The sequence below is a fragment of the Lissotriton helveticus genome, chromosome 11 (genome assembly GCF_964261635.1).
Source record: "Lissotriton helveticus chromosome 11, aLisHel1.1, whole genome shotgun sequence".
Taxonomy (NCBI): Eukaryota; Metazoa; Chordata; class Amphibia; order Caudata; family Salamandridae; genus Lissotriton; species Lissotriton helveticus.
This window is the reverse complement of record NC_136072.1, coordinates 682398358-682423906: the sequence shown is the minus strand read 5'-3', so window position 1 is coordinate 682423906 and position 25549 is coordinate 682398358. Positions and strand designations below refer to the sequence as shown.

The 25549-nt window shown below is 41.0% G+C and overlaps 1 protein-coding gene across 1 annotated transcript in view; it reads left to right on the top strand.

Annotated features, from left to right (window-relative positions):
• Nucleotides 1–25549, top strand: part of LOC144791091 (tetraspanin-15-like) — a 235268-nt gene that overhangs the window by 197578 nt on the left and 12141 nt on the right. Inside the window, exons 5-6 of the mRNA XM_078665748.1 lie at nucleotides 132–248; nucleotides 4366–4419. Of these exons, the coding sequence (XP_078521874.1) occupies nucleotides 132–248; nucleotides 4366–4419 (171 nt within the window). The remainder of the gene's footprint in view (nucleotides 1–131; nucleotides 249–4365; nucleotides 4420–25549) is intronic.

Genomic DNA, 25549 nt, shown 5'->3' with positions numbered 1-25549 from the left:
TGAAAGGAAGATGAGAGGAGATATGAATAATATGTTACATTTCCATGAAAAATCTCCCACTTTCCAAATGATGTGTGTCAGATCCTTACTCTAGTGGCCTTCCTGACAAGCTGTTGTGTTTTTTCTTACAGTTTGAATGCTGTGGAGGAGATGAATATGGAGACTGGGGGGTTAATCATTATCACTCATGCAATAGCACGGGTCCCCTAGCATGTGGCGTTCCGTATACTTGCTGTGTGACACAAAAGGTAAGATACAGGTTCCACTGACTCCAGTCAGTTGTGCAATTTACTGCTCAGTCCTTTATCCATCCGTACAAAGCTGCTATCTGTGCCAAACACAAAAAGGATGGTTATGTGATTTCACCCAACACTGAAATTATATAAGCATCCATTTTCTACATCTAGAGTCTACAAAAAAGCGAATTATTTAATGTGTTGTCTACCCAGTGGCGGCTCGCACAGGTAACGCTGTGGGGTGGGGCGGGGTTGGGTGGGGGGGGTAGTGGAGTTCGACATATGACGAGAAAGTGGAGAGTAAGAAAGCACGAACCTTGCGAGCGCAAGGTAAGTGCTTTTATTTAATGTATTTATTTGCTCTCCACTTTCCTGTTGTATATCGAACTCCACTACCCCCCTCCCACCCAGCCCCTCACAGTCCCACAGCGTTACCAAGGGAGCCGCCACTGTGTCTACCGTCCACAAGAGACTGAAAGGGGGGGGAGGTGAAGGGGATGGATGGGGCAGCATTGGTACAACCGCAGTAAAGAAAGGAACTCCTTTCTTTGGAAGCAAAAGGCAACCATGAATTCTTGAATTCAAAACTGATCACTACCAGCGCTCCAGAACATGGAGGAGACCAATCATAGATAGAAAATCGTTTATTCTGTTTTATAGCAAAATCAACCAAACTTGTAGGCCAAGAAGAAGTCAGGATACACTTGCAAACAACCCATATTTACTGGGATACTACACACCGAACCGAGGCTGCCAGATGACCGGATCAAAAGGTCTCACAATAGGTGCTTTTAAGTCACTAAAACAATGAATAAAGTAAGATTGGTAGCCCCATTCGCTTTTTCCAGCCTTCAGTTTCTCAAGAAGAACTCAAAAGAATAAGGGAGTGCAATATCTTTACTGCAACCCCCCAGTTTTGAAAGATGCATTTGTGTGCTTCTTACATCAAAATGAGGAGGAATAATGATTTTTGACATCTCCTGGTACAGATTTTGCATTAATCTGGTTCCATCTAATCTTTTTAAACAGTGTCCTATTGTAATGGGACTGGAGAGGAACTGCAAGTACGCTGAGCCTTCAATGTTGTTAATTCAGCTAATATTTTGAACGATTTATAAATCAGTCTTTGAAATGGTGTTTATGAAAGATAGGTTTTTAAAATTTAATTTGCTGTTTTTTATCACCCATCAGAAGGGAATTACTAGAATTTGAGAATATCTACATCAATCCAAAAGTGACCATTTGACTCTACAAGTATTCTCTGTCTCTGGCACCTTCGCCCTGTGAGTCCCTCAGTCTGTTGTCAACTACACTTTTGACAAGTATATACATTTCTTTGTAGGTGTTTTCAGTCGTAAGGGGTATTGCCTGTGCGTTTGAGGTCTAATTCCACTTTTGTGACAAATTGGGGAGAGGATGTGGCCGAAGGGGCTAGGGCGGTCGATCTCCAATCGAGTCTCGGCAATGATGCTCAACATCCTGTGATTCTGGGCAAATCAATTAATCTCCCCGTGCTTACCAAAAATGAATGTGTCCTTGTGGAATGTAACTGGTGCTTATGTGAAGCGGTCTGATACCTTCGGGTCAAGTTCGCACTATATAAGACTCCGGGAAAGAAAAAAATACAGATCTTGAATTTCACAATCCCAGGACATTTATGCAAACTTTATGATATTTAATTTTTGTATTTTTCTGCTTTCCCCCCAGTGGCAATGGGTTTTAGATTTGTGTGTAGGCCTATATGTCTCATTTGTCTGCCTCTATAGACTACTTTAAAGTTAGCTAATTCAGTTTCAAAAATAAGTATGCCTAGGTTTTTTAAAATTTAAAATCCATGGATGTGTTATAAGAAAGGCATTTTTATTGTGTTGATAATTTACAAGGAAGGAGAGATGCACATGTTTTTATTTTGCCATTAAGGGCTTGAGAACGAGTTTGGCCATAATTTGCACAAATACTTTGGCACTGACTGGGCTGGTGTTGGGGTGGAATCAGTTTCAAAGGTTGACAGTGCTTGATTTTTTCACTATTATGCTTTCTTACTTGTTAATTATATTCACACTTACATTTGTATGCCATGTAACCTTCAGCTAGTGTTCTCTGTTTTTTAATCCAAGAGCACAATGTAGGTGGGTTGTATGATGTTACAACTTATTCTGTTGCAATGCATGCCTTTACCACGCCTGCATTACAACGCAAATGCCATCGCTACACATAACCTTTACCATGATAATGTCTTTACCACGCATACCTTTACAACGATTTCCGTTGTAAAACCATGCATGGTAATGGCATTTTCTTGGTATAGGTTATCTCCGATCCCTGCCCTAATTCCTTTCCCTTCTCCCCTGTGCTTTTCCCCCTCCCGCTCTCTTTTCTTTATAATTCCCCTTCCCTGTACCCTTGTGCGACCCTCTGCCCCACCCACAAACCCTTCTATTAAATACCCCTTCACGGATTCCTTAAAATGTACCCCTGTGCTACATCCCCCCCCTCATTCCTTTATTTATTTATTTTTCTAATTTAATCCCCCTTACCTCGCCACGTCCTCTTTTCTTCAGGCTCTTCCGTGGTGCGTCGCACGTCGTAAAGAGGAAGCAGAAGTGTCTTTCCGCTTCCTCTAACGACGCAGATTGCCTTCACAAACAGAAACAGGTGCGTTTTTTGTTTGTTTTTGGGGGGGATCGGAGACCCCCCAAGCCCCCTTTTTGTAACACATGCTTTATTTGGGGGGGACCCCCCAAACCTCCTATTTTACGTATAGCCTTTAACACACATGCCTTTACTACGTATCTTGTAGTAAAGGAATGCATGGTAAAGACTATACGTGGTAACCACGCATGCGTTGTAATGCATGTGTGGTTAAGGTTATGCGTGGAAAGGGCCGCGTTTTAGTAGCTGTTTCCCGGTAGGTGAGGTATGAAAGGCCACTGTACTGGGATGAGAAAGGGGCAAGAAGCAACTCTGCGGTCCGCACCCCACTTCTCTCTGGATCACGTGCAAACAACATCATACCCCATCGACACAACAGCGCCACCCATAACCTGAATGCTCCAAAACACAGTACGCAACATCAATTACTGTTGACTGCAAAAAACATATTTTCCCATCTAATTCTCAAACTCCTAAAGCCTCGGTAGGAATCATTTAATTTTTAAATGTTTTACATCCATGGGGCCGTGTTCTCTAACTGAGCGCTCCTGTCCTGTATACCTTAAGGGCATAGGGGATGAAAGTAGTTTCTGAAACGTAAGTTAATACATATAGTTGCTCTTCAATCTTCACCTTCCACTCCTCCGTGGCCTTCAGCAGTGGCAGTCAAGGAATTATGCCTTCTGAAGACCCTAAGGCGTCCCACTGTGACTGGACCTATTAAGGCTGCCACCTTACAGGGTAATCTTGGTTCATCCAGATGACTCATAGAGTCCCATCCTTCTATGGTGGTTAAGAAAGAGCAACACAACTACCACTGAGCCTCGGTTCACTGAGTGGTGGTTGACGTGTTGTTATTGTGCATGTTCTCCATTAGAATAGGTCGATGCCATGTCACACAAGTCTTACATTTTTATTGAAATGATTCCCACGTGGAAGTGAACAGTAGCAGTAAGCTTACACTGCCATCCACACATTCCCCACCTCAACATCCCCCAGACTATATACCCATTCCAAGGTGGCATATTTTTGGGGATGAGAGGAGTAGGGCACACCTCTGGGCTCTACCCCCATATCTTTGTGATACCTGTTTTATATGAAAAATCGTATACAACTGGTCATATGGTTTCTTATTTCATTTTAAGTCTCTCGGTTTACCTGAAATAATCATCCGACCATTAATATCCTGGTTAGTACCCCCAAGGGATGCTGGCTCGAATTGACTGCTGATTACTCATGATAGACCAGGTTTGAAGGGTGAAAGGAGTCATCACACCTAGTTCATTCATTATTATTGTTCTCCATCTGTTCTCAAAAGCCAAGTGTAGTGGCCCTCCTGTCAAGAAAATATACAGCTTGAATTTGATAGAGGTCATATTAATAGTAATGTTGGTTGGCAAGTAACCTATTTTTCCTAGTCAAAATGGTCGCTCCAGATATTATTTCCTTTACGTCACTAATATTTATTTTTTTCCAGGCTTCTGGAGGAGTCAGAAACACGTTATGCGGTTTTCAAGTCCTTAATAAAGAGGTAATCTTTCTGTTCTGTCGGATAATATGTTTTCCAGTAATTGTTTTAAGAAATCTAAATTCAGAACATTGTCATAGTTGTTAATTAGCCGATTATGCATCCAGAATTGCCCTCTTGGATACCACAGTTTCCTATATGAGAAGGCCTCCATTCTCGAACAGTGGAAATAGTCCATTACATCAGTTTTCCCCAAACATTTCAAGCCACTGCGTGGTATGTGATGCATTTTAGGGTTTGCCTGATTGCAGCTAACATTGTGTATCACTGTGACTATTGAGACTTTGTTGTGTAATAGTTTAGTGTGTCTAATCAAAGGTTAATCAACCGAAACTGAAGATACCAACTTTGCATGGTCTTCAGATTGTATTGCTAGAATGTATTACGTTCAGATGTCTCACTAACGTTGGCAAGTTTTGCTTTTTTTAAATCGATATAATGAAGGGTTAATAGAAATTAAACACCAGAGCAAAAGCATCTTAAAAGCGTTATACACTGGCATGTGTGGAATACAGGGGTACCTCTCTAAAAATCATTTTCTCTGGGTTGTCAGCAAGCTTGTTTAATGCTAGGAGCATAAAAATCAGCATACTTTTATAAAGTGCATGAAAGAATCTGGAAATAGCAAGTTGTTCTAGGCATGTCTGATCAAAAGATACCTGCAGACTGGTCTGATTGAGTTGGGTAAATAATACCCGGATTCTGCTGCTAAAGCTAAGAAACATTGGCAAAGCTAATAGTTCTTGCTGCTGCCACTTGTCAGCTTTTCTAATTGTTTTTGCGGATTATGTGCAGCATCGGCATTATAAAATGTTTTTTTCCCCAATGCTATGTAATATCACCAAACATAAAGTACAATAGAAAAACAGTGCAATGAGTCGTGTGCATGCTATGATGCTATGGAGGCCTAGCCTGATTTATGTGCCTGCATGCATCACCACATGGGTGCACGCATATGTAATGCCATGGCTGCTACTTTGTTTATTTGTTTTGTTATTGTTCCATGATGGCGGGCAAAATCTGGAACAGTAAATTAAAACACATTTGCACCTGCCAGGCCCTCTAAAAGAAGCGTGGGTGATCAATGGAGGGGTATGTCGGGGAGCAATGGACAAGCTTGAGGGGAGGATGGGAGCTTGGAGGTTAAAAAATACAATAAGACAAAGGTGGGATAGGGAACATAATGGACAAGCAAGGGTTGGGGGAGGAGGGAGCAATATTGGGTAGGAGCTAGGTATTTGAGAAGAAAACTGCACACTATGTAGAGGGCAAAAAGACACATGTAATTCCCCGGAGCGCCGAAAGCAGAAGAAAAAAACACGAGTTTCATGAATTTGAGCAGTGGAAAGATGCAATTCATCCAGTCAAAAGCCATCAAATATAAAGCAAGCTAATGAAAGAGCAAGGAGACAAGCTAAATGTAAACAAACGACTGCTGTATGCCCACTGTACATTTTCTGTGAGACGGGTATCCAGCCCACACAAGACTTTGCCACCTCCATGGCCTCCCCAGCCTTTGCGCTCCAGTCTGCACTGAGGAAAGGCATTCGGCCTGAAGAGGGACTCGGACAATAACCTTGGTGCCCATTGACCCCCCCAGCTCCGACAAACCCAAAGGGTTGTCATTGCCAAAGCAGGTGGCAAGCGGGTCTAAAATATTGTTTTAGTGGTGCTGCTTTTTTGTTTTTTAATTTATGCAGGAAACAAAGTGGGTGATGTCATTGTATAAGTGGGACAATGGTTCCCCAGTCAGGGGTTGAAGTTGCTGGAAGATTGTGCCTGAGTTGTCTTAAAGCCCCAAGTGAACCCATGAGACGTCTTTAAATGAAAAGATCCCACTGGTCACCTTAATGGTAAAATTGTGTCTGCACAATAAAGTTCAGTGCTGTAGTTCTGGTGGTTTGCTTGAAAGTAGTGTAGTGTAGCTCCTATCATCCCAATAGGCTCTGCGCATTGGAATAATACCTACAATAGTAAAGGCCTAGACCAGACGTTAACTAGGTCTACTACTGTCGATATTAGACTTAAAGTTTTGGGTTTGCCAGCTTAGCTCAGAGTTCACTAGAAACTTTCTCGAATGTTCAGGAAAGAATAAACTTCCCTGATTAGACAAGAAGGGATTTAGTTTCTGACAACCATAGAACATGACAACTTTGCTCTCCCCTAATCAAGAGTAAATCTCGAGAGTCGTGTGAACAAAAGGCAATTTATTTTACTCAGTCAGTACGTGCATTCTTAGTCTCATCAGATTGTAGAGAAAAGGAAGAGACGGGCGTGTTCAATAAAAAGGTGTTATTTATTGATCAGTCTCTTTTCTCATACAAGAGAAATGGATCGATATTATTGCAATACTTATAGTTAAGTAAAGTGCATACATTAAAAGCAGCAGTATAAAATAATACTGTAAAAACATTGATATGGTTTCTAAGCCATAAGATGTTTAAAATGAATAAAATATATTACATACACATATACATTTGACTAAACGTACTCAACTGGTGTTTCTAAATACGCCTACCCCGTGTACCTGACCTAAGTCTAATACGAGGGCGGGAATAGAAAGTTACAGTTTAAGTTAAGTTTGTTTTTGCCAAGTGAAATAACTTAAGAATTCTCTGTGAGGGGTTATTCAGTTCTGTACCTGGAAGTTAGGATGAATGAGGAATGGTATCTCTTTCTCTGGTCTCGATATTCCAGGCTGCCTGCGAGGGCTACCCGGAAGCGCCGGTGCTGGATCTCTCGGCAGGAGAAAGCAGCTTCTCGTTCTCAGCGCGTCAGAAAGGCGGGGCTGCTGCCAGCGGGGTCTGCTCTGCTCTGGGCTTCGGCAAGTATGGCTGCTCCGTCTCGTCACCACGCGTGTGTTTGCATAGGGCAAGATCGGTAATATTTATACCTTTAAGGTGCCGAGATTGACGTAAGGATGGACATAGATACGTCAATAAGGATGTCATACGACTTGCTCGTTAGCACATTCTTTTGCTGAAGTTCTCGGTGAAATCAAAACAATGGCCGCAGGGTTTTGCCCAGGTTGTCATAGGTTTGATTTGTTATGAGAACTCCGTATGCCTTATCAGGGGCTGGAGGAATATCGCTTGTCTAATTAGATCGCAAGCGTTATGACCTAATCAGATAACACGTTCCTGTGCCGTAGTGTGACTGCGTCAGATAACGGTATCTGCATCATGGGGTTTTTCTGCCTCATGGGCTGATTACTTAGTTAACTTGTTAGTTTGCTAACCAGAATAGGGTGAGGAATAGGGGGATCGATTCAGAACCTATAGGAATACATCACACCCACTCCACGCTAACTATGGTCATATTTACTAATCTATGCATAGTATAACATAGTACAACATACTATAGAGTATAGTGTATACCTTACCACCCCAAAATACATAAATGCATTTTGAAATTTTCAAATATACAGAAAAATTGCAGTCATATGTATTGCATGCACTCAAGCTATGGAATAATGCTAAAGTAATCACGTATTTGTATACATTATTGCTTATTTGGTATATGAGAAATTACACATGAAATGGCTCTTAATACAGAAAAAAAGTTCGAGACCATTCCATCACAGAATAAAATATTTATGAACATACCAGCGGGCAGCTAATGTCTATATGTTATCTAAAATTTAGAATTCTTAGTTCTCTAAGAATAGTTTCTTACTTTAAGCAGAAGATAGTGTCCCGAAAAATATGCAAAAATATTTTGGGGCTGCTGAAAAACTTGCTGTCCGTGAACTGGAGGGAAAATTGTTCATGTGACTTTATTTTTAAAGTTGAAGGCCGAATTCAGGGAACGCCGTGTGCGAGCTTGCTCAAAAGTCTCTATTTCTGCTCTGGAGAGAACATCATATCATTCAGGCTTTCGAAAAAGCTGTCAACAGCTTCCTGGGAAAGTTCCACTAACTTGGAAATAGGTGTAATCATGCATTCGTGCGCATGATTGTCTCCATTGACATTCTGATTCGCATTGCTGACAGAAGGTCGTACCTGTTCGATGCTGCTTTCATCTTGAACTTCACTACCAATCAATCGTAGTGGTGAAGCTTCCACGAATGCCGTCATCAGGATTGGTAGCCTTTGAGGGCAGCACAAAGCATGAACCTTGATCGGGCTCAACAATGTTTCTGCATTCATTGGCGCATCCGATTGTAGCGTCAGACAGGTGTCTAACACGCATTCTTCTCCGCATAGCAGACACCTTAATACAGGTAAAACACATCTTTGCCACATTGGTCGAAATGATAAAAAACCAAGTCATGTTCAGGTCTCTAAGCCGGGAGAGCCCCAGGATTTTTGATATCCGGTCCCGGTATCCAATGGCTAGGATTGTTTCTTCCCTTGTCGCAAGAGTTTTGTCTGTGACATGGGTTGCCATAACGAAAAATAAGGACCAAGAATAGTATTCCTGCAATTAGTCCCAAGATCAGGAGAAGTCCGCCAAAAATCGAATGGACGAAATCTTGAAAAATACCCAGTATGGCTTTGAATGGTGTTAATGCCATCGAAAATACTGTCTTAAATACCTTTGAGACCCCATTGGTATCAGAAATATTTAAGATTTCATTCAGGATTTCTGCGAAATGTATGGGGGAATTAGTTGATAACAATGAATGTATCTCTGCAGTCGTCCTTGCGACTTGTAGATCATACGTTTCTTTTGATGACGTGAGCCTGGTAGGCGTCTGAAGAAGCACTGTTTTCATTCTGCTTAAAGTATCTATTCGAATAGAAGTAATTTTCAAATTGGGCCATGCCCTTGCCTCCCTGTCTGGAAAGGAGCTGGGGAACAATGAGCGTCCACAGCACTTGACCTTCGCAGTCGTAGTTACGAGATAAGGAGTCCCGGGCAAAAGACTACAACATCTGCGATCTACAATTAGAATGCAACTCCCATTATAGAGTCTTTGAAAGAATGGTTCTATTTCTGTTGCAGGTGCGCCTTGCTGGTGACATGAAAGGTTGTATGAATTCCCTTCACAGGCTCCATGTAAACTAATTCCGTTACACAGAAGTGTGCCACTTAGTGACATCGCACAATTGTTGCCACTAAGAAACACTTTCTGTCCTTTATTACTGACACATGCATGTGAATAGGGCAGGTTCCATGTTGTTTTAATGTACCCCTTTCCCAATTTCTCGTACATGCCAGCCTGTATATATTTTTGGCAGTATTGAAACCTGAAGGTTGAGATTGGAATATTAATTATCCCATGTATTATCCATTCACTGACAGGTCGTTCTGACATTGTCACTGGTAATCTTTCTAGTTTTTCAATGCTCAAGATTGTACAATCAGCACCCCTTTGCGCCATACTGATTTGTCTATCAGTAAGGTTAAAGATTTGGAATAGTGACGTTGTGTTGATTAAACGCCAAGGCACATAGCCTGAACGCAGGTTTTGTAACGTCCAGCCAAGCTGTACAATAGAACGCAATTGGGACTGACCGTGTTGTAGCAACAGTAAGTCCTGCGATAATATGTCAATTGCTGAAGACACAATGCTGTCCAAAGAAAAAATTCTGGAGGACAGAGTCATTAACCCATTGTCCACTACAGAAAGTGATTTTTCCAAATTAATACGGTCAATTTCCCGTATTCTCTCTGCTGTCTCAATTTGAGTAACCTTCCAGGCCTCATTGTATGCTGCATATACAGAGGCTGCTATGAAACGTTTTTGACGCTGTTTGCGTGGTCCCATTATGAAATCACGCAAGTCAGCACCATCAGTAAGTAAAGTTAGGTGTTGCTTAATTTCTGCCAGTGTGGAAGTTTGTAGCCATTGAAGGCATAATTTGCCCACACTGTAGGTTGTTATTATCCCTGGGTGATGTCTTTGGGGATATCTAGGGTCTGGCCTGGTCATTTTGAACCCCTGTGTTTTGTTCAGGAATCTGTCTTGACAGTTATTAGTATCTGTGGGCCAGATCAACCATTGTTTCCAATCAGGATGTGTTCTGTTTTGATTTAATACATAATTTACGTCTATCTCTTCATCTATAGAGCTATTGCTGTACATTGTTGGCTTTGGAATAGACGGTTTATTTAAATCTTTGATTTTGGCTAAGCCAAGACAGGTGGTTTGTTGAACAGTGTCATTTAAAAATATCATTTGTTCTGGGATCATGCAGGCTCTAAACAAAGATTCTATACCCTGTACTTGCCATTCTTTTGTGCCCCAAACACTTTTCAATTCAACATTTTTGTCCCAATAATCAAAACCAAAAGTATTCATTTGTTCAAAGAATGAGTCCGAATATATCAATTTTGTGTTTGTTATCATGGTTTTTGTCCCTGTCTTGTTTGATAATTTAAAATAAAATATTTCAGCATTACTTATGTTAAAACCTGAAAAGTATGAATATTTGTCATAGAAGGTTCTTGAGCTTCCTTTTGGAGGTGTTGCACAATGTTCCAATTGATTATAATTTAAAACTTTTCTAGGTTGTGCAGATCTATGTAGAAAATGGTTACCATAGTGGTTATAACAGAACATACTATCATAATTGGTAGAACCCTGCAAATAATCATGTTTGGTAAATTTAGCAGACATTACTAAGTCAGACATCATATTATTAATGCTTTCGAAGTCCCAATCATCAGCAAATGAGCTTGGTTTTACAAAGTCACTCAATGAGATCTTAATTTGGTGTGGATATTTCAGGATTTCGACCGGAGCATAAATTTCATAGTCAGTGTTGTCCCATGCTACCCCACCCGGTATAGGATTGGCTGTGAAGTTGGCTGAAGAAAGTTCTCTTTTCTCGACGTGTGAAGATGTGTGTGGTTTGAGGATCAAGTTGATTTTCTGACTTGCTGTGTCCATTTTAGCATATTTTCCCTCAATGAAGCGTCCCAAAGTTAGTACCATGATGAGCCAAAGTATGAGGATAAATGCACCAAAACCCACCCAAAATTCAATCCATGGGGAAATCAGATATGTTTCTTTCAGTTGTTTCAAAAGTTCTTTAGCTTTATCTTTAAAGGTTTTTGATGATGGCTGTGTCTTTGATTCACTGAAGCCTTCAGAGGAATCATCGAAGTTTATGAAGTAGCCGGATGCAGTTCTGTCAATTGTTCCAATTGGTTCAGGATTACTGTTTCTTGCATGTTCACTTGGTACTTCATTATAGATTGGTGTGTCTCTGCTAAATGTTTTTATTTGGGTTTTCAGAGGTCTGAGTTCTATTGCATTGTTGCATAGTCCTTGTTGTTCTTCTGTAGGCGTTTCGAATGTGATGAGCCTCTTCGTTAGGACCTCTGTACTGGTAGCAAACCTTGGTGTTCGGCTACTTATTGGGAGTCCACTTGGCCTACTGTTTGTTATCGGCCACATGATTGTGGTTTTACCAGGTCGATGGATACAACTCGGTTCTCCTTTTTTCCAGCAAGTGGCGGAGTACAACTGATCTTGTCCCGTTGACAGACAAGACAGGAACTGTTTTTCTGTAAGAAGGCCCAAATTCCTTCTTTACCGCGATCTTCTCCCTGACTAGATCCCCGACTTTTGGAATCCAGACAGGTCTTGCTGGGACAGGTGGTGGTTCTTCAGTGGTTGTTGGCTGATGTTTCAACTTTATGTTGCTCAGGTCTTTTCTTGTTTTGTTTAAGTCCTGCAAAATAGCCAAACGGTCTTTGATATCAAAGCTTTTTTCTTTCACCACTGAAGTCTGACTGTCAAGGTCAGAGATCAACATCCTAGTTCCGAATAATAATTCGTACGGACTGAATCCCTTCAGAGAATTTCTTGGCAAGTTATTTAGACTACGTTGGACACTTATTAGATGTTTGACCCACCCAGCTCCCGAACCTAATATCTTTTCTGTTATAGATTGCTTTATGCCTTGGTTTTTTCTTTACACCATCCCGTACCCTCAGGAAGGAAGTGAGAAGATTCCCGCTGGGCTATGCTCATTTGGTCATGTTTCCCCTCAGGCTGGAGGGCTAGAGTGAAAATAATGGTCAAACGTAGCATGCTCTTAGCGTATATGCCATTTAGACTCGCAAATCTTTGTATAACAGTCCAGACGTCAGCCGAGTGCTGAGGATCTACATTATAAGTGGAAACTAGCCTGTATATGTTAATCGCAACCCTTCCTTTTTACTCTTGATTTTTTCTTGAGCAAAACGGCGAGGTATTAAACTGTTTCTCTCCCAACTGCGATCTCTGTTGCAGTTTGGGCAGTTTTTTACAAACATGGTGTGACGCAGGCTCATGCCTGGCCACCAGTACCGTGATTGTAATTCTTCCAGAGAATCTTTTAGTTTGAGGTGTCTGAGACCCTCGCCCATATGTGCGTCTGCGATTAACAAGTTTCTCCTGTCCATGTTTGGAATCACTCTATCCCCCACTTCAGGGATTCGAGCAAAAGGGACGGAGTTTGCATCAATTATGTATGTATAATTGAGTGGATAGTTGATCGGTAACGCTGAGCAGTCGCCTTTTGATGACGTTTTCACCGCCAGCACTGTTTCACCGTCAATGTATTTTAATGTACGCTTTTTTCAAACTACGGGAGCCGTTTTAGTTGCTGCCGCTGTGGCTGTTTCAGCCAATGAATTCCCTGCAACGTGAACGCCATCACGCTGATGACTCAGTGAGTGTGTCACGTGAGTCTCTGGTAGTTCTTTTTGTAAAAGAGCTATTTGTTCCCAGAGCAGTTTCTGCTTTATTGGTGCATCTGTGTCATCTTTGTAACCGTTTTGAATCCATGTCTGCAAATCCTTGTTATATGATTTGACGCAGTAATATGAATCTGACACTATAAGTGTCGGGAATTCGCGATTCGCATTATCTAGCGCCATTTTCAATGCTAATATTTCAGTCTGTTGTTCTGAATTAGTTTCTACTGAGTGTGTTTTTGTTAATAGAGGTTTTAGTTTACCTCCGCGCCACACTTCTTTTGTAGTCCCATATGTTGGGTTGTATGCCTGTTCTCCCCAAACGGGGGGTTGAGCATGTCCGTCTGTATAAATTAAAAAGGCGTAATGTCGTAAAGGCAGAATGTCGATAGGCAGAGGGAATGTTTTTTCATATTCTAGATTTTTCAATTCCTTTAGTTCTGGATCAAAGTAGTAGTATACTTTGTCCGTTGTAATTGAATTCACCCATTGTATCCATTCCGGATTCAATGTTGTTGTTGGTAAATTACACGGTGTTGTTAGTGCCTCAAAGGCTGATTCTGCTGTTCTGACTGTGATATGTCTACCGTCAGCTTGATCTTTTTCTCTAGCTATTGCGGTTTGAACTACATGAACAATTCTTTCTTTAATGCTGAATTTCTGTTCAGCTTCTGTGTACAAGTGTGATTTGAATGCAATTGGTACCTTTTCTCCCTCATTAGAGGTCAGGTATGTGAATCCGCATCTTCCTGGGATGACTCGAATCACAAGATTGCGTGTGTTATCACGTGTTTCTAATTTTGTTTTAATTAGCATGTCTGTTTGTAGGGATCTCAAAATTTCTGTGTGTATTTGAGTCCAATTGGATCTTTTAAAATCTGGTTTTATCAGATCATAAAGGGGTTTGACCTTTTCTGCGTAATTTGCAATGTATGTTCTTCCGAAATTTAGGAAGCCTAGAATCGACTGTAGGTTTTTTAGTGTTCTAGGTGCTTGGATTACGGCGCATTTCTCTAGGAAATTGTCAGCCAGGCTTTTGCCCTCACTTGATAACTCATATCCTAAAAATAGGACTGTCAGATGGGCAATTCTGGATTTTTTAAAGTTGAATTTGTAACCCTCTGCTGCGAACCCAAGTATTATGGTGTTCACTCTCTTCAAGTGAGTCTCCAAGTCATCATCTGTTAAGTAAATGTCATCGACATAAGATAATGCTTCATCATCATATAGTTGTAGTAATTCTGTTACTCTCGCTGAGAATACTCCCGGGCTGTTCTTGTACCCCTGGGCTAACCGACAGAATTGTTTTTGAGTGCCATTTATTGAGAACGCAGTTAAATATCTGCTCTCTGGTGCTATGTTTTGACAAAAGAATCCATTGGAGATGTCTAAGGTTGTTTTGTATTTTTTGCGCACTATGTTATTCATTAGTGCAGCACTGTGTGAATTTTGCACTGCAAAAGTTTTGCAACATGTGTTAAGGTGTCGGTAATCCAAAACTAGACGATATGAATTGTCTGGTTTGGAGACCGGAAACAAAGGGTTGTTCATTTGTGAGGTGCAAGTTTCAATCACCCCCTGGTATTCTAGCTGATCTAGTATTTTATTTACCTGTTTTTTAGCTTCTTGCTTAATTGGGTACTGCCTTTGTGCAGTTGGTTGTGATTTTAACTGGATTTTGTGAGGAGGAGAGTCCTCATCCCATCCCACGTGATTTTTATATAAAGCAGGAGCTAGAGCTACTGCCCACTTTCTGGCAAGTGTGTATTTTTTATGAATTGGGATATGATTTGAGAAGGCAGGCATAATTACTTCTTCGCCATGAGGGCACTCCCTGACAAACTCTGGTGGCCAGTCTTTTTCAGCTAGAAGGATATCATAGCCCTTGGAGAGATTATCCCAAAATAGTCCCCTTATTTTTCTAGTCTTATCCCCCTCTATACGCAATGTTATTTCGTATATTTTGTGAGGTTTGCTAACTCTGGTGTCCGCAGTTTCCACTTGAAGATATTCATTCGTGTCCACTGTCTCCAGATGATTCATAAGGACTTTGCGAGCTATGCTCACTTCTGCTGCGCTGTCTAGCATTGTCTGAGCCCATTCCCCGTTTTTCAGTTGTGTCCTCAGAATTCTCGGCATTGTTAACTATTTTAATGCTGGCTACCTTCTTTTTTGGAAATTGTAATTTCTTTTTTAGCTGAGCAGGTTCCTTGTCTTTGGACTTGGCGTGCTCTTCTCTTTGTTCTGATCGTCCTCTTCTTTCCGATTTCTGCGAGGAAGTCTGAAAAGATTGAGAGGGACGTGTATCAATGTCTTGATATCTATCAGGCTTTTTTATATTATCCCTATTTCTAAGGTTATATCTTTTCCCAGAGGGGTCACTCTGCGGTGACCTGTGTCTTTGGTTCGGAGATTTCTCTCTTCGCCTAGGAGACCTTCCTCTGGCCTGGAATTTCTTTTCTTTAGGATTGGATTGTTTGTTTCCATCCCAGCTCTTTTTCTGTGATGTTGAATTATTATTAAAAAATATTTTTTCAGGACTTTCAATCAGTTGTGGTTTTACTGGTATTCCACCTAAACTATCTCTACCTAGTTCCTCATAGGATTTTTCTATGATTCTGGCAATTTCAGCTGGTTGGTCTGCTATATCTGTCTCTTTTAACCTCTGGCAGATCGCCACGTTTGCTGCTTCTCCCTTTATGTTGGCTAATAATATAGCCGAGACCTGCTTGAAGTCTTTTAGTAATTTCATACCAAGAGTTAAAGCGGGTTCTGGACCGTATTCGTCTTGAATTTGTTTTAGCACATCTGGTATTACCGAAATGGATGGAACACCGTGCGTTTTTGTGTAGATGGAAGCAAAGACTGTACCCCAAGTGTCACAGTCCTCTATGTGTGGTGCGATTCCCATTGGGAGACAGATAGTCAGAATCCTGTGCTTTTCTAGCGGGGTGGTGTCTGGAAACACCGCCTCTATTTGGGTGATTTTCTGCGCCAACCAGAATGGTATTTGTTCCCGTTTAGTCGGTACTTTACCTAGGCAGGATTGGATGTTCTGTGGTGTAATTTTATTTGTGTTCCCCTGGTGAGGGGTCAGCTGTGGAAGTTTAATCGCTGGCTGAATTGTTGAAGTCCGCATCACATACTGGACTAATTGTCTATGTATGTATTTTTATTAATTGTTTTAGCTGTGTTAACAGCTCTGCTGCAGACATCCCATTGATGTCTGGATGTGGTGTGTATCCGGCTAGGACCGGCCACGTTGCTCCTGGTCTTCCTAAAGGACCGAGCCTGGTGATGTGATTGTTATGTTTTAGGGCGCCATCAAATAAGAGCAAATGCTCTTGAAATTTGAGTGGTACTTCCACCTCCTCGAAAGGAGTGTACTCATTAGGAGGTTCCTCTATTTTGTAATAGTGGAAGTACTTTGTTACAGCATTTGCTGCTGGAAAATGTATCCATGAATAGTATACCTCTGTCTGCCGATATTCGTGTGCCTCAATTACGAATATGACTGTACCACCTCTAGGTGTCAGTCCATTTTCTATAAGTTTTATGGTTATAGATTTCCTTTTGATGACCGGGATGAGTATTATATCCGGGTCTGCGTCTTGCATGGTAGCATCAGCTGCTGCGAGTTCAGTTGCTAATCTAACTGCCTCTCTTTCATCCTCATTGTCTGACATTTTACTGTCCAAAAGGTTATTTTGTTTGTTTGCAGATCAGGTTTCTTATGGAAACAAAGATTAGATGCACAATATTTTGGAACTGTTTTTATCCTTCAACGTTGACTAAACCAAGTACCATACATAGGAGTTTCCTCCTGCGAGGTTTGGCGGATATTACCTTTCACCCACTCCAGACGTCTTTGGAGTATTGTGGGAAAAGGGGTCTGAGTGAGAAAGCACGACTGAGTTACTCTAAATGTCTTACGTTAGTTTTATCGCCCTTTCCAAACGCGTTGGGCGCCATGTAGTGTAGCTCCTATCATCCCAATAGGCTCTGCGCATTGGAATAATACCTACAATAGTAAAGGCCTAGACCAGACGTTAACTAGGTCTACTACTGTCGATATTAGACTTAAAGTTTTGGGTTTGCCAGCTTAGCTCAGAGTTCACTAGAAACTTTCTCGAATGTTCAGGAAAGAATAAACTTCCCTGATTAGACAAGAAGGGATTTAGTTTCTGACAACCATAGAACCTGACAACTTTGCTCTCCCCTAATCAAGAGTAAATCTCGAGAATCGTGTGAACAAAAGGCAATTTATTTTACTCAGTCAGTACGTGCATTCTTAGTCTCATCAGATTGTAGAGAAAAGGAAGAGACGGGCGTGTTCAATAAAAAGGTGTTATTTATTGATCAGTCTCTTTTCTCATACAAGAGAAATGGATCGATATTATTGCAATACTTATAGTTAAGTAAAGTGCATACATTAAAAGCAGCAGTATAAAATAATACTGTAAAAACATTGATATGGTTTCTAAGCCATAAGATGTTTAAAATCAATAAAATATATTACATACACATATACATTTGACTAAACGTACTCAACTGGTGTTTCTAAATACGCCTACCCCGTGTACCTGACCTAAGTCTAATACGAGGGCGGGAATAGAAAGTTACAGTTTAAGTTAAGTTTGTTTTTGCCAAGTGAAATAACTTAAGAATTCTCTGTGAGGGGTTATTCAGTTCTGTACCTGGAAGTTAGGATGAATGAGGAATGGTATCTCTTTCTCTGGTCTCGATATTCCAGGCTGCCTGCGAGGGCTACCCGGAAGCGCCGGTGCTGGATCTCTCGGCAGGAGAAAGCAGCTTCTCGTTCTCAGCGCGTCAGAAAGGCGGGGCTGCTGCCAGCGGGGTCTGCTCTGCTCTGGGCTTCGGCAAGTATGGCTGCTCCGTCTCGTCACCACGCGTGTGTTTGCATAGGGCAAGATCGGTAATATTTATACCTTTAAGGTGCCGAGATTGACGTAAGGATGGACATAGATACGTCAATAAGGATGTCATACGACTTGCTCGTTAGCACATTCTTTTGCTGAAGTTCTCGGTGAAATCAAAACAATGGCCGCAGGGTTTTGCCCAGGTTGTCATAGGTTTGATTTGTTATGAGAACTCCGTATGCCTTATCAGGGGCTGGAGGAATATCGCTTGTCTAATTAGATCGCAAGCGTTATGACCTAATCAGATAACACGTTCCTGTGCCGTAGTGTGACTGCGTCAGATAACGGTATCTGCATCATGGGGTTTTTCTGCCTCATGGGCTGATTACTTAGTTAACTTGTTAGTTTGCTAACCAGAATAGGGTGAGGAATAGGGGGATCGATTCAGAACCTATAGGAATACATCACACCCACTCCACGCTAACTATGGTCATATTTACTAATCTATGCATAGTATAACATAGTACAACATACTATAGAGTATAGTGTATACCTTACCACCCCAAAATACATAAATGCATTTTGAAATTTTCAAATATACAGAAAAATTGCAGTCATATGTATTGCATGCACTCAAGCTATGGAAAAATGCTAAAGTAATCACGTATTTGTATACATTATTGCTTATTTGGTATATGAGAAATTACACATGAAATGGCTCTTAATACAGAAAAAAAGTTCGAGACCATTCCATCACAGAATAAAATATTTATGAACATACCAGCGGGCAGCTAATGTCTATATGTTATCTAAAATTTAGAATTCTTAGTTCTCTAAGAATAGTTTCTTACTTTAAGCAGAAGATAGTGTCCCGAAAAATATGCAAAAATATTTTGGGGCTGCTGAAAAACTTGCTGTCCGTGAACTGGAGGGAAAATTGTTCATGTGACTTTATTTTTAAAGTTGAAGGCCGAATTCAGGGAACGCCGTGTGCGAGCTTGCTCAAAAGTCTCTATTTCTGCTCTGGAGAGAACATCATATCATTCAGGCTTTCGAAAAAGCTGTCAACAGCTTCCTGGGAAAGTTCCACTAACTTGGAAATAGGTGTAATCATGCATTCGTGCGCATGATTGTCTCCATTGACATTCTGATTCGCATTGCTGACAGAAGGTCGTACCTGTTCGATGCTGCTTTCATCTTGAACTTCACTACCCATCAATCGTAGTGGTGAAGCTTCCACGAATGCCGTCATCAGGATTGGTAGCCTTTGAGGGCAGCACAAAGCATGAACCTTGATCGGGCTCAACAATGTTTCTGCATTCATTGGCGCATCCGATTGTAGCGTCAGACAGGTGTCTAACACGCATTCTTCTCCGCATAGCAGACACCTTAATACAGGTAAAACACATCTTTGCCACATTGGTCGAAATGATAGAAACCAAGTCATGTTCAGGTCTCTAAGCCGGGAGAGCCCCAGGATTTTTGATATCCGGTCCCGGTATCCAATGGCTAGGATTGTTTCTTCCCTTGTCGCAAGAGTTTTGTCTGTGACATGGGTTGCCATAACGAAAAATAAGGACCAAGAATAGTATTCCTGCAATTAGTCCCAAGATCAGGGGAAGTCCGCCAAAAATCGAATGGACGAAATCTGGAAAAATACCCAGTATGGCTTTGAATGGTGTTAATGCCATCGAAAATACTGTCTTAAATACCTTTGAGACCCCATTGGTATCAGAAATATTTAAGATTTCATTCAGGATTTCTGCGAAATGTATGGGGGAATTAGTTGATAACAATGAATGTATCTCTGCAGTCGTCCTTGCGACTTGTAGATCATACGTTTCTTTTGATGACGTGAGCCTGGTAGGCGTCTGAAGAAGCACTGTTTTCATTCTGCTTAAAGTATCTATTCGAATAGAAGTAATTTTCAAATTGGGCCATGCCCTTGCCTCCCTGTCTGGAAAGGAGCTGGGGAACAATGAGCGTCCACAGCACTTGACCTTCGCAGTCGTAGTTACGAGATAAGGAGTCCCGGGCATAAGACTACAACATCTGCGATCTACAATTAGAATGTAACTCCCATTATAGAGTCTTTGAAAGAATGGTTCTATTTCTGTTGCAGGTGCGCCTTGCTGGTGACATGAAAGGTTGTATGAATTCCCTTCACAGGCTCCATGTAAACTAATTCCGTTACACAGAAGTGTGCCACTTAGTGACATCGCACAATTGTTGCCACTAAGAAACACTTTCTGTCCTTTATTACTGACACATGCATGTGAATAGGGCAGGTTCCATGTTGTTTTAATGTACCCCTTTCCCAATTTCTCGTACATGCCAGCCTGTATATATTTTTGGCAGTATTGAAACCTGAAGGTTGAGATTGGAATATTAATTATCCCATGTATTATCCATTCACTGACAGGTCGTTCTGACATTGTCACTGGTAATCTTTCTAGTTTTTCAATGCTCAAGATTGTACAATCAGCACCCCTTTGCGCCATACTGATTTGTCTATCAGTAAGGTTAAAGATTTGGAATAGTGACGTTGTGTTGATTAAACGCCAAGGCACATAGCCTGAACGCAGGTTTTGTAACGTCCAGCCAAGCTGTACAATAGAACGCAATTGGGACTGACCGTGTTGTAGCAACAGTAAGTCCTGCGATAATATGTCAATTGCTGAAGACACAATGCTGTCCAAAGAAAAAATTCTGGAGGACAGAGTCATTAACCCATTGTCCACTACAGAAAGTGATTTTTCCAAATTAATACGGTCAATTTCCCGTATTCTCTCTGCTGTCTCAATTTGAGTAACCTTCCAGGCCTCATTGTATGCTGCATATACAGAGGCTGCTATGAAACGTTTTTGACGCTGTTTGCGTGGTCCCATTATGAAATCACGCAAGTCAGCACCATCAGTAAGTAAAGTTAGGTGTTGCTTAATTTCTGCCAGTGTGGAAGTTTGTAGCCATTGAAGGCATAATTTGCCCACACTGTAGGTTGTTATTATCCCTGGGTGATGTCTTTGGGGATATCTAGGGTCTGGCCTGGTCATTTTGAACCCCTGTGTTTTGTTCAGGAATCTGTCTTGACAGTTATTAGTATCTGTGGGCCAGATCAACCATTGTTTCCAATCAGGATGTGTTCTGTTTTGATTTAATACATAATTTACGTCTATCTCTTCATCTATAGAGCTATTGCTGTACATTGTTGGCTTTGGAATAGACGGTTTATTTAAATCTTTGATTTTGGCTAAGCCAAGACAGGTGGTTTGTTGAACAGTGTCATTTAAAAATATCATTTGTTCTGGGATCATGCAGGCTCTAAACAAAGATTCTATACCCTGTACTTGCCATTCTTTTGTGCCCCAAACACTTTTCAATTCAACATTTTTGTCCCAATAATCAAAACCAAAAGTATTCATTTGTTCAAAGAATGAGTCCGAATATATCAATTTTGTGTTTGTTATCATGGTTTTTGTCCCTGTCTTGTTTGATAATTTAAAATAAAATGTTTCAGCATTACTTATGTTAAAACCTGAAAAGTATGAATATTTGTCATAGAAGGTTCTTGAGCTTCCTTTTGGAGGTGTTGCACAATGTTCCCATTGATTATAATTTAAAACATTTCTAGGTTGTGCAGATCTATGTAGAAAATGGTTACCATAGTGGTTATAACAGAACATACTATCATAATTGGTAGAACCCTGCAAATAATCATGTTTGGTAAATTTAGCAGACATTACTAAGTCAGACATCATATTATTAATGCTTTCGAAGTCCCAATCATCAGCAAATGATCTTGGTTTTACAAAGTCACTCAATGAGATCTTAATTTGGTGTGGATATTTCAGGATTTCGACCGGACCATAAATTTCATAGTCAGTGTTGTCCCATGCTACCCCACCCGGTATAGGATTGGCTGTGAAGTTGGCTGAAGAAAGTTCTCTTTTCTCGACGTGTGAAGATGTGTGTGGTTTGAGGATCAAGTTGATTTTCTGACTTGCTGTGTCCATTTTAGCATATTTTCCCTCAATGAAGCGTCCCAAAGTTAGTACCATGATGAGCCAAAGTATGAGGATAAATGCACCAAAACCCACCCAAAATTCAATCCATGGGGAAATCAGATATGTTTCTTTCAGTTGTTTCAAAAGTTCTTTAGCTTTATCTTTAAAGGTTTTTGATGATGGCTGTGTCTTTGATTCACTGAAGCCTTCAGAGGAATCATCGAAGTTTATGAAGTAGCCGGATGCAGTTCTGTCAATTGTTCCAATTGGTTCAGGATTACTGTTTCTTGCATGTTCACTTGGTACTTCATTATAGATTGGTGTGTCTCTGCTAAATGTTTTTATTTGGGTTTTCAGAGGTCTGAGTTCTATTGCATTGTTGCATAGTCCTTGTTGTTCTTCTGTAGGCGTTTCGAATGTGATGAGCCTCTTCGTTAGGACCTCTGTACTGGTAGCAAACCTTGGTGTTCGGCTACTTATTGGGAGTCCACTTGGCCTACTGTTTGTTATCGGCCACATGATTGTGGTTTTACCAGGTCGATGGATACAACTCGGTTCTCCTTTTTTCCAGCAAGTGGCGGTAGTACAACTGATCTTGTCCCGTTGACAGACAAGACAGGAACTGTTTTTCTGTAAGAAGGCCCAAATTCCTTCTTTACCGCGATCTTCTCCCTGACTAGATCCCCGACTTTTGGAATCCAGACAGGTCTTGCTGGGACAGGTGGTGGTTCTTCAGTGGTTGTTGGCTGTTGTTTCAACTTTATGTTGCTCAGGTCTTTTCTTGTTTTGTTTAAGTCCTGCAAAATAGCCAAACGGTCTTTGATATCAAAGCTTTTTTCTTTCACCACTGAAGTCTGACTGTCAAGGTCAGAGATCAACATCCTAGTTCCGAATAATAATTCGTACGGACTGAATCCCTTCAGAGAATTTCTTGGCAAGTTATTTAGACTACGTTGGACACTTATTAGATGTTTGACCCACCCAGCTCCCGAACCTAATATCTTTTCTGTTATAGATTGCTTTATGCCTTGGTTTTTTCTTTACACCATCCCGTACCCTCAGGAAGGAAGTGAGAAGATTCCCGCTGGGCTATGCTCATTTGGTCATGTTTCCCCTCAGGCTGGAGGGCTAGAGTGAAAATAATGGTCAAACGTAGCATGCTCTTAGCGTATATGCCATTTAGACTCGCAAATCTTTGTATAACAGTCCAGACGTCAGCCGAGTGCTGAGGATCTACATTATAAGTGGAAACTAGCCTGTATATGTTAATCGCAACCCTTCCTTTTTACTCTTGATTTTTTCTTGAGCAAAACGGCGAGGTATTAAACTGTTTCTCTCCCAACTGAGATCTCTGTTGCAGTTTGGGCAGTTTTTTACAAACATGGTGTGACGCAGGCTCATGCCTGGCCACCAGTACCGTGATTGTAATTCTTCCAGAGAATCTTTTAGTTTGAGGTGTCTGAGACCCTCGCCCATATGTGCGTCTGCGATTAACAAGTTTCTCCTGTCCATGTTTGGAATCACTCTATCCCCCACTCCAGGGATTCGAGCAAAAGGGACGGAGTTTGCATCAATTATGTATGTATAATTGAGTGGATAGTTGATCGGTAACGCTGAGCAGTCGCCTTTTGATGACGTTTTCACCGCCAGCACTGTTTCACCGTCAATGTATTTTAATGTACGCTTTTTTCGAACTACGGGAGCCGTTTTAGTTGCTGCCGCTGTGGCTGTTTCAGCCAATGAATTCCCTGCAACGTGAACGCCATCACGCTGATGACTCAGTGAGTGTGTCACGTGAGTCTCTGGTAGTTCTTTTTGTAAAAGAGCTATTTGTTCCCAGAGCAGTTTCTGCTTTATTGGTGCATCTGTGTCATCTTTGTAACCGTTTTGAATCCATGTCTGCAAATCCTTGTTATATGATTTGACGCAGTAATATGAATCTGACACTATAAGTGTCGGGAATTCGCGATTCGCATTATCTAGCGCCATTTTCAATGCTAATATTTCAGTCTGTTGTTCTGAATTAGTTTCTACTGAGTGTGTTTTTGTTAATAGAGGTTTTAGTTTACCTCCGCGCCACACTTCTTTTGTAATCCCACATGTTGGGTTGTATGCCTGTTCTCCCCAAACGGGGGGTTGAGCATGTCCGTCTGTATAAATTACAAAGGCGTAATGTCGTAAAGGCAGAATGTCGATAGGCAGAGGGAATGTTTTTTCATATTCTAGATTTTTCAATTCCTTTAGTTCTGGATCAAAGTAGTAGTATACTTTGTCCGTTGTAATTGAATTCACCCATTGTATCCATTCCTGATTCAATGTTGTTGTTGGTAAATTACACGGTGTTGTTAGTGCCTCAAAGGCTGATTCTGCTGTTCTGACTGTGATATGTCTACCGTCAGCTTGATCTTTTTCTCTAGCTATTGCGGTTTGAACTACATGAACAATTCTTTCTTTAATGCTGAATTTCTGTTCAGCTTCTGTGTACAAGTGTGATTTGAATGCAATTGGTACCTTTTCTCCCGAGGTCAGGTATGTGAATCCGCATCTTCCTGGGATGACTCGAATCACAAGATTGCGTGTGTTATCACGTGTTTCTAATTTTGTTTTAATTAGCATGTCTGTTTGTAGGGATCTCAAAATTTCTGTGTGTATTTGAGTCCAATTGGATCTTTTAAAATCTGGTTTTATCAGATCATAAAGGGGTTTGACCTTTTCTGCGTAATTTGCAATGTATGTTCTTCCGAAATTTAGGAAGCCTAGAATCGACTGTAGGTTTTTTAGTGTTCTAGGTGCTTGGATTACGGCGCATTTCTCTAGGAAATTGTCAGCCAGGCTTTTGCCCTCACTTGATAACTCATATCCTAAAAATAGGACTGTCAGATGGGCAATTCTGGATTTTTTAAAGTTGAATTTGTAACCCTCTGCTGCGAACCCAAGTATTATGGTGTTCACTCTCTTCAAGTGAGTCTCCAAGTCATCATCTGTTAAGTAAATGTCATCGACATAAGATAATGCTTCATCATCATATAGTTGTAGTAATTCTGTTACTCTCGCTGAGAATACTCCCGGGCTGTTCTTGTACCCCTGGGCTAACCGACCGAATTGTTTTTGAGTGCCATTTATTGAGAACGCAGTTAAATATCTGCTCTCTGGTGCTATGTTTTGACAAAAGAATCCATTGGAGATGTCTAAGGTTGTTTTGTATTTTTTGCGCACTATGTTTTTCATTAGTGCAGCACTGTGTGAATTTTGCACTGCAAAAGTTTTGCAACATGTGTTAAGGTGTCGGTAATCCAAAACTAGACGATATGAATTGTCTGGTTTGGAGACCGGAAACAAAGGGTTGTTCATTTGTGAGGTGCAAGTTTCAATCACCCCCTGGTATTCTAGCTGATCTAGTATTTTATTTACCTGTTTTTTAGCTTCTTGCTTAATTGGGTACTGCCTTTGTGCAGTTGGTTGTGATTTTAACTGGATTTTGTGAGGAGGAGAGTCCTCATCCCATCCCACGTGATTTTTATATAAAGCAGGAGCTAGAGCTACTGCCCACTTTCTGGCAAGTGTGTATTTTTTATGAATTGGGATATGATTTGAGAAGGCAGGCATAATTACTTC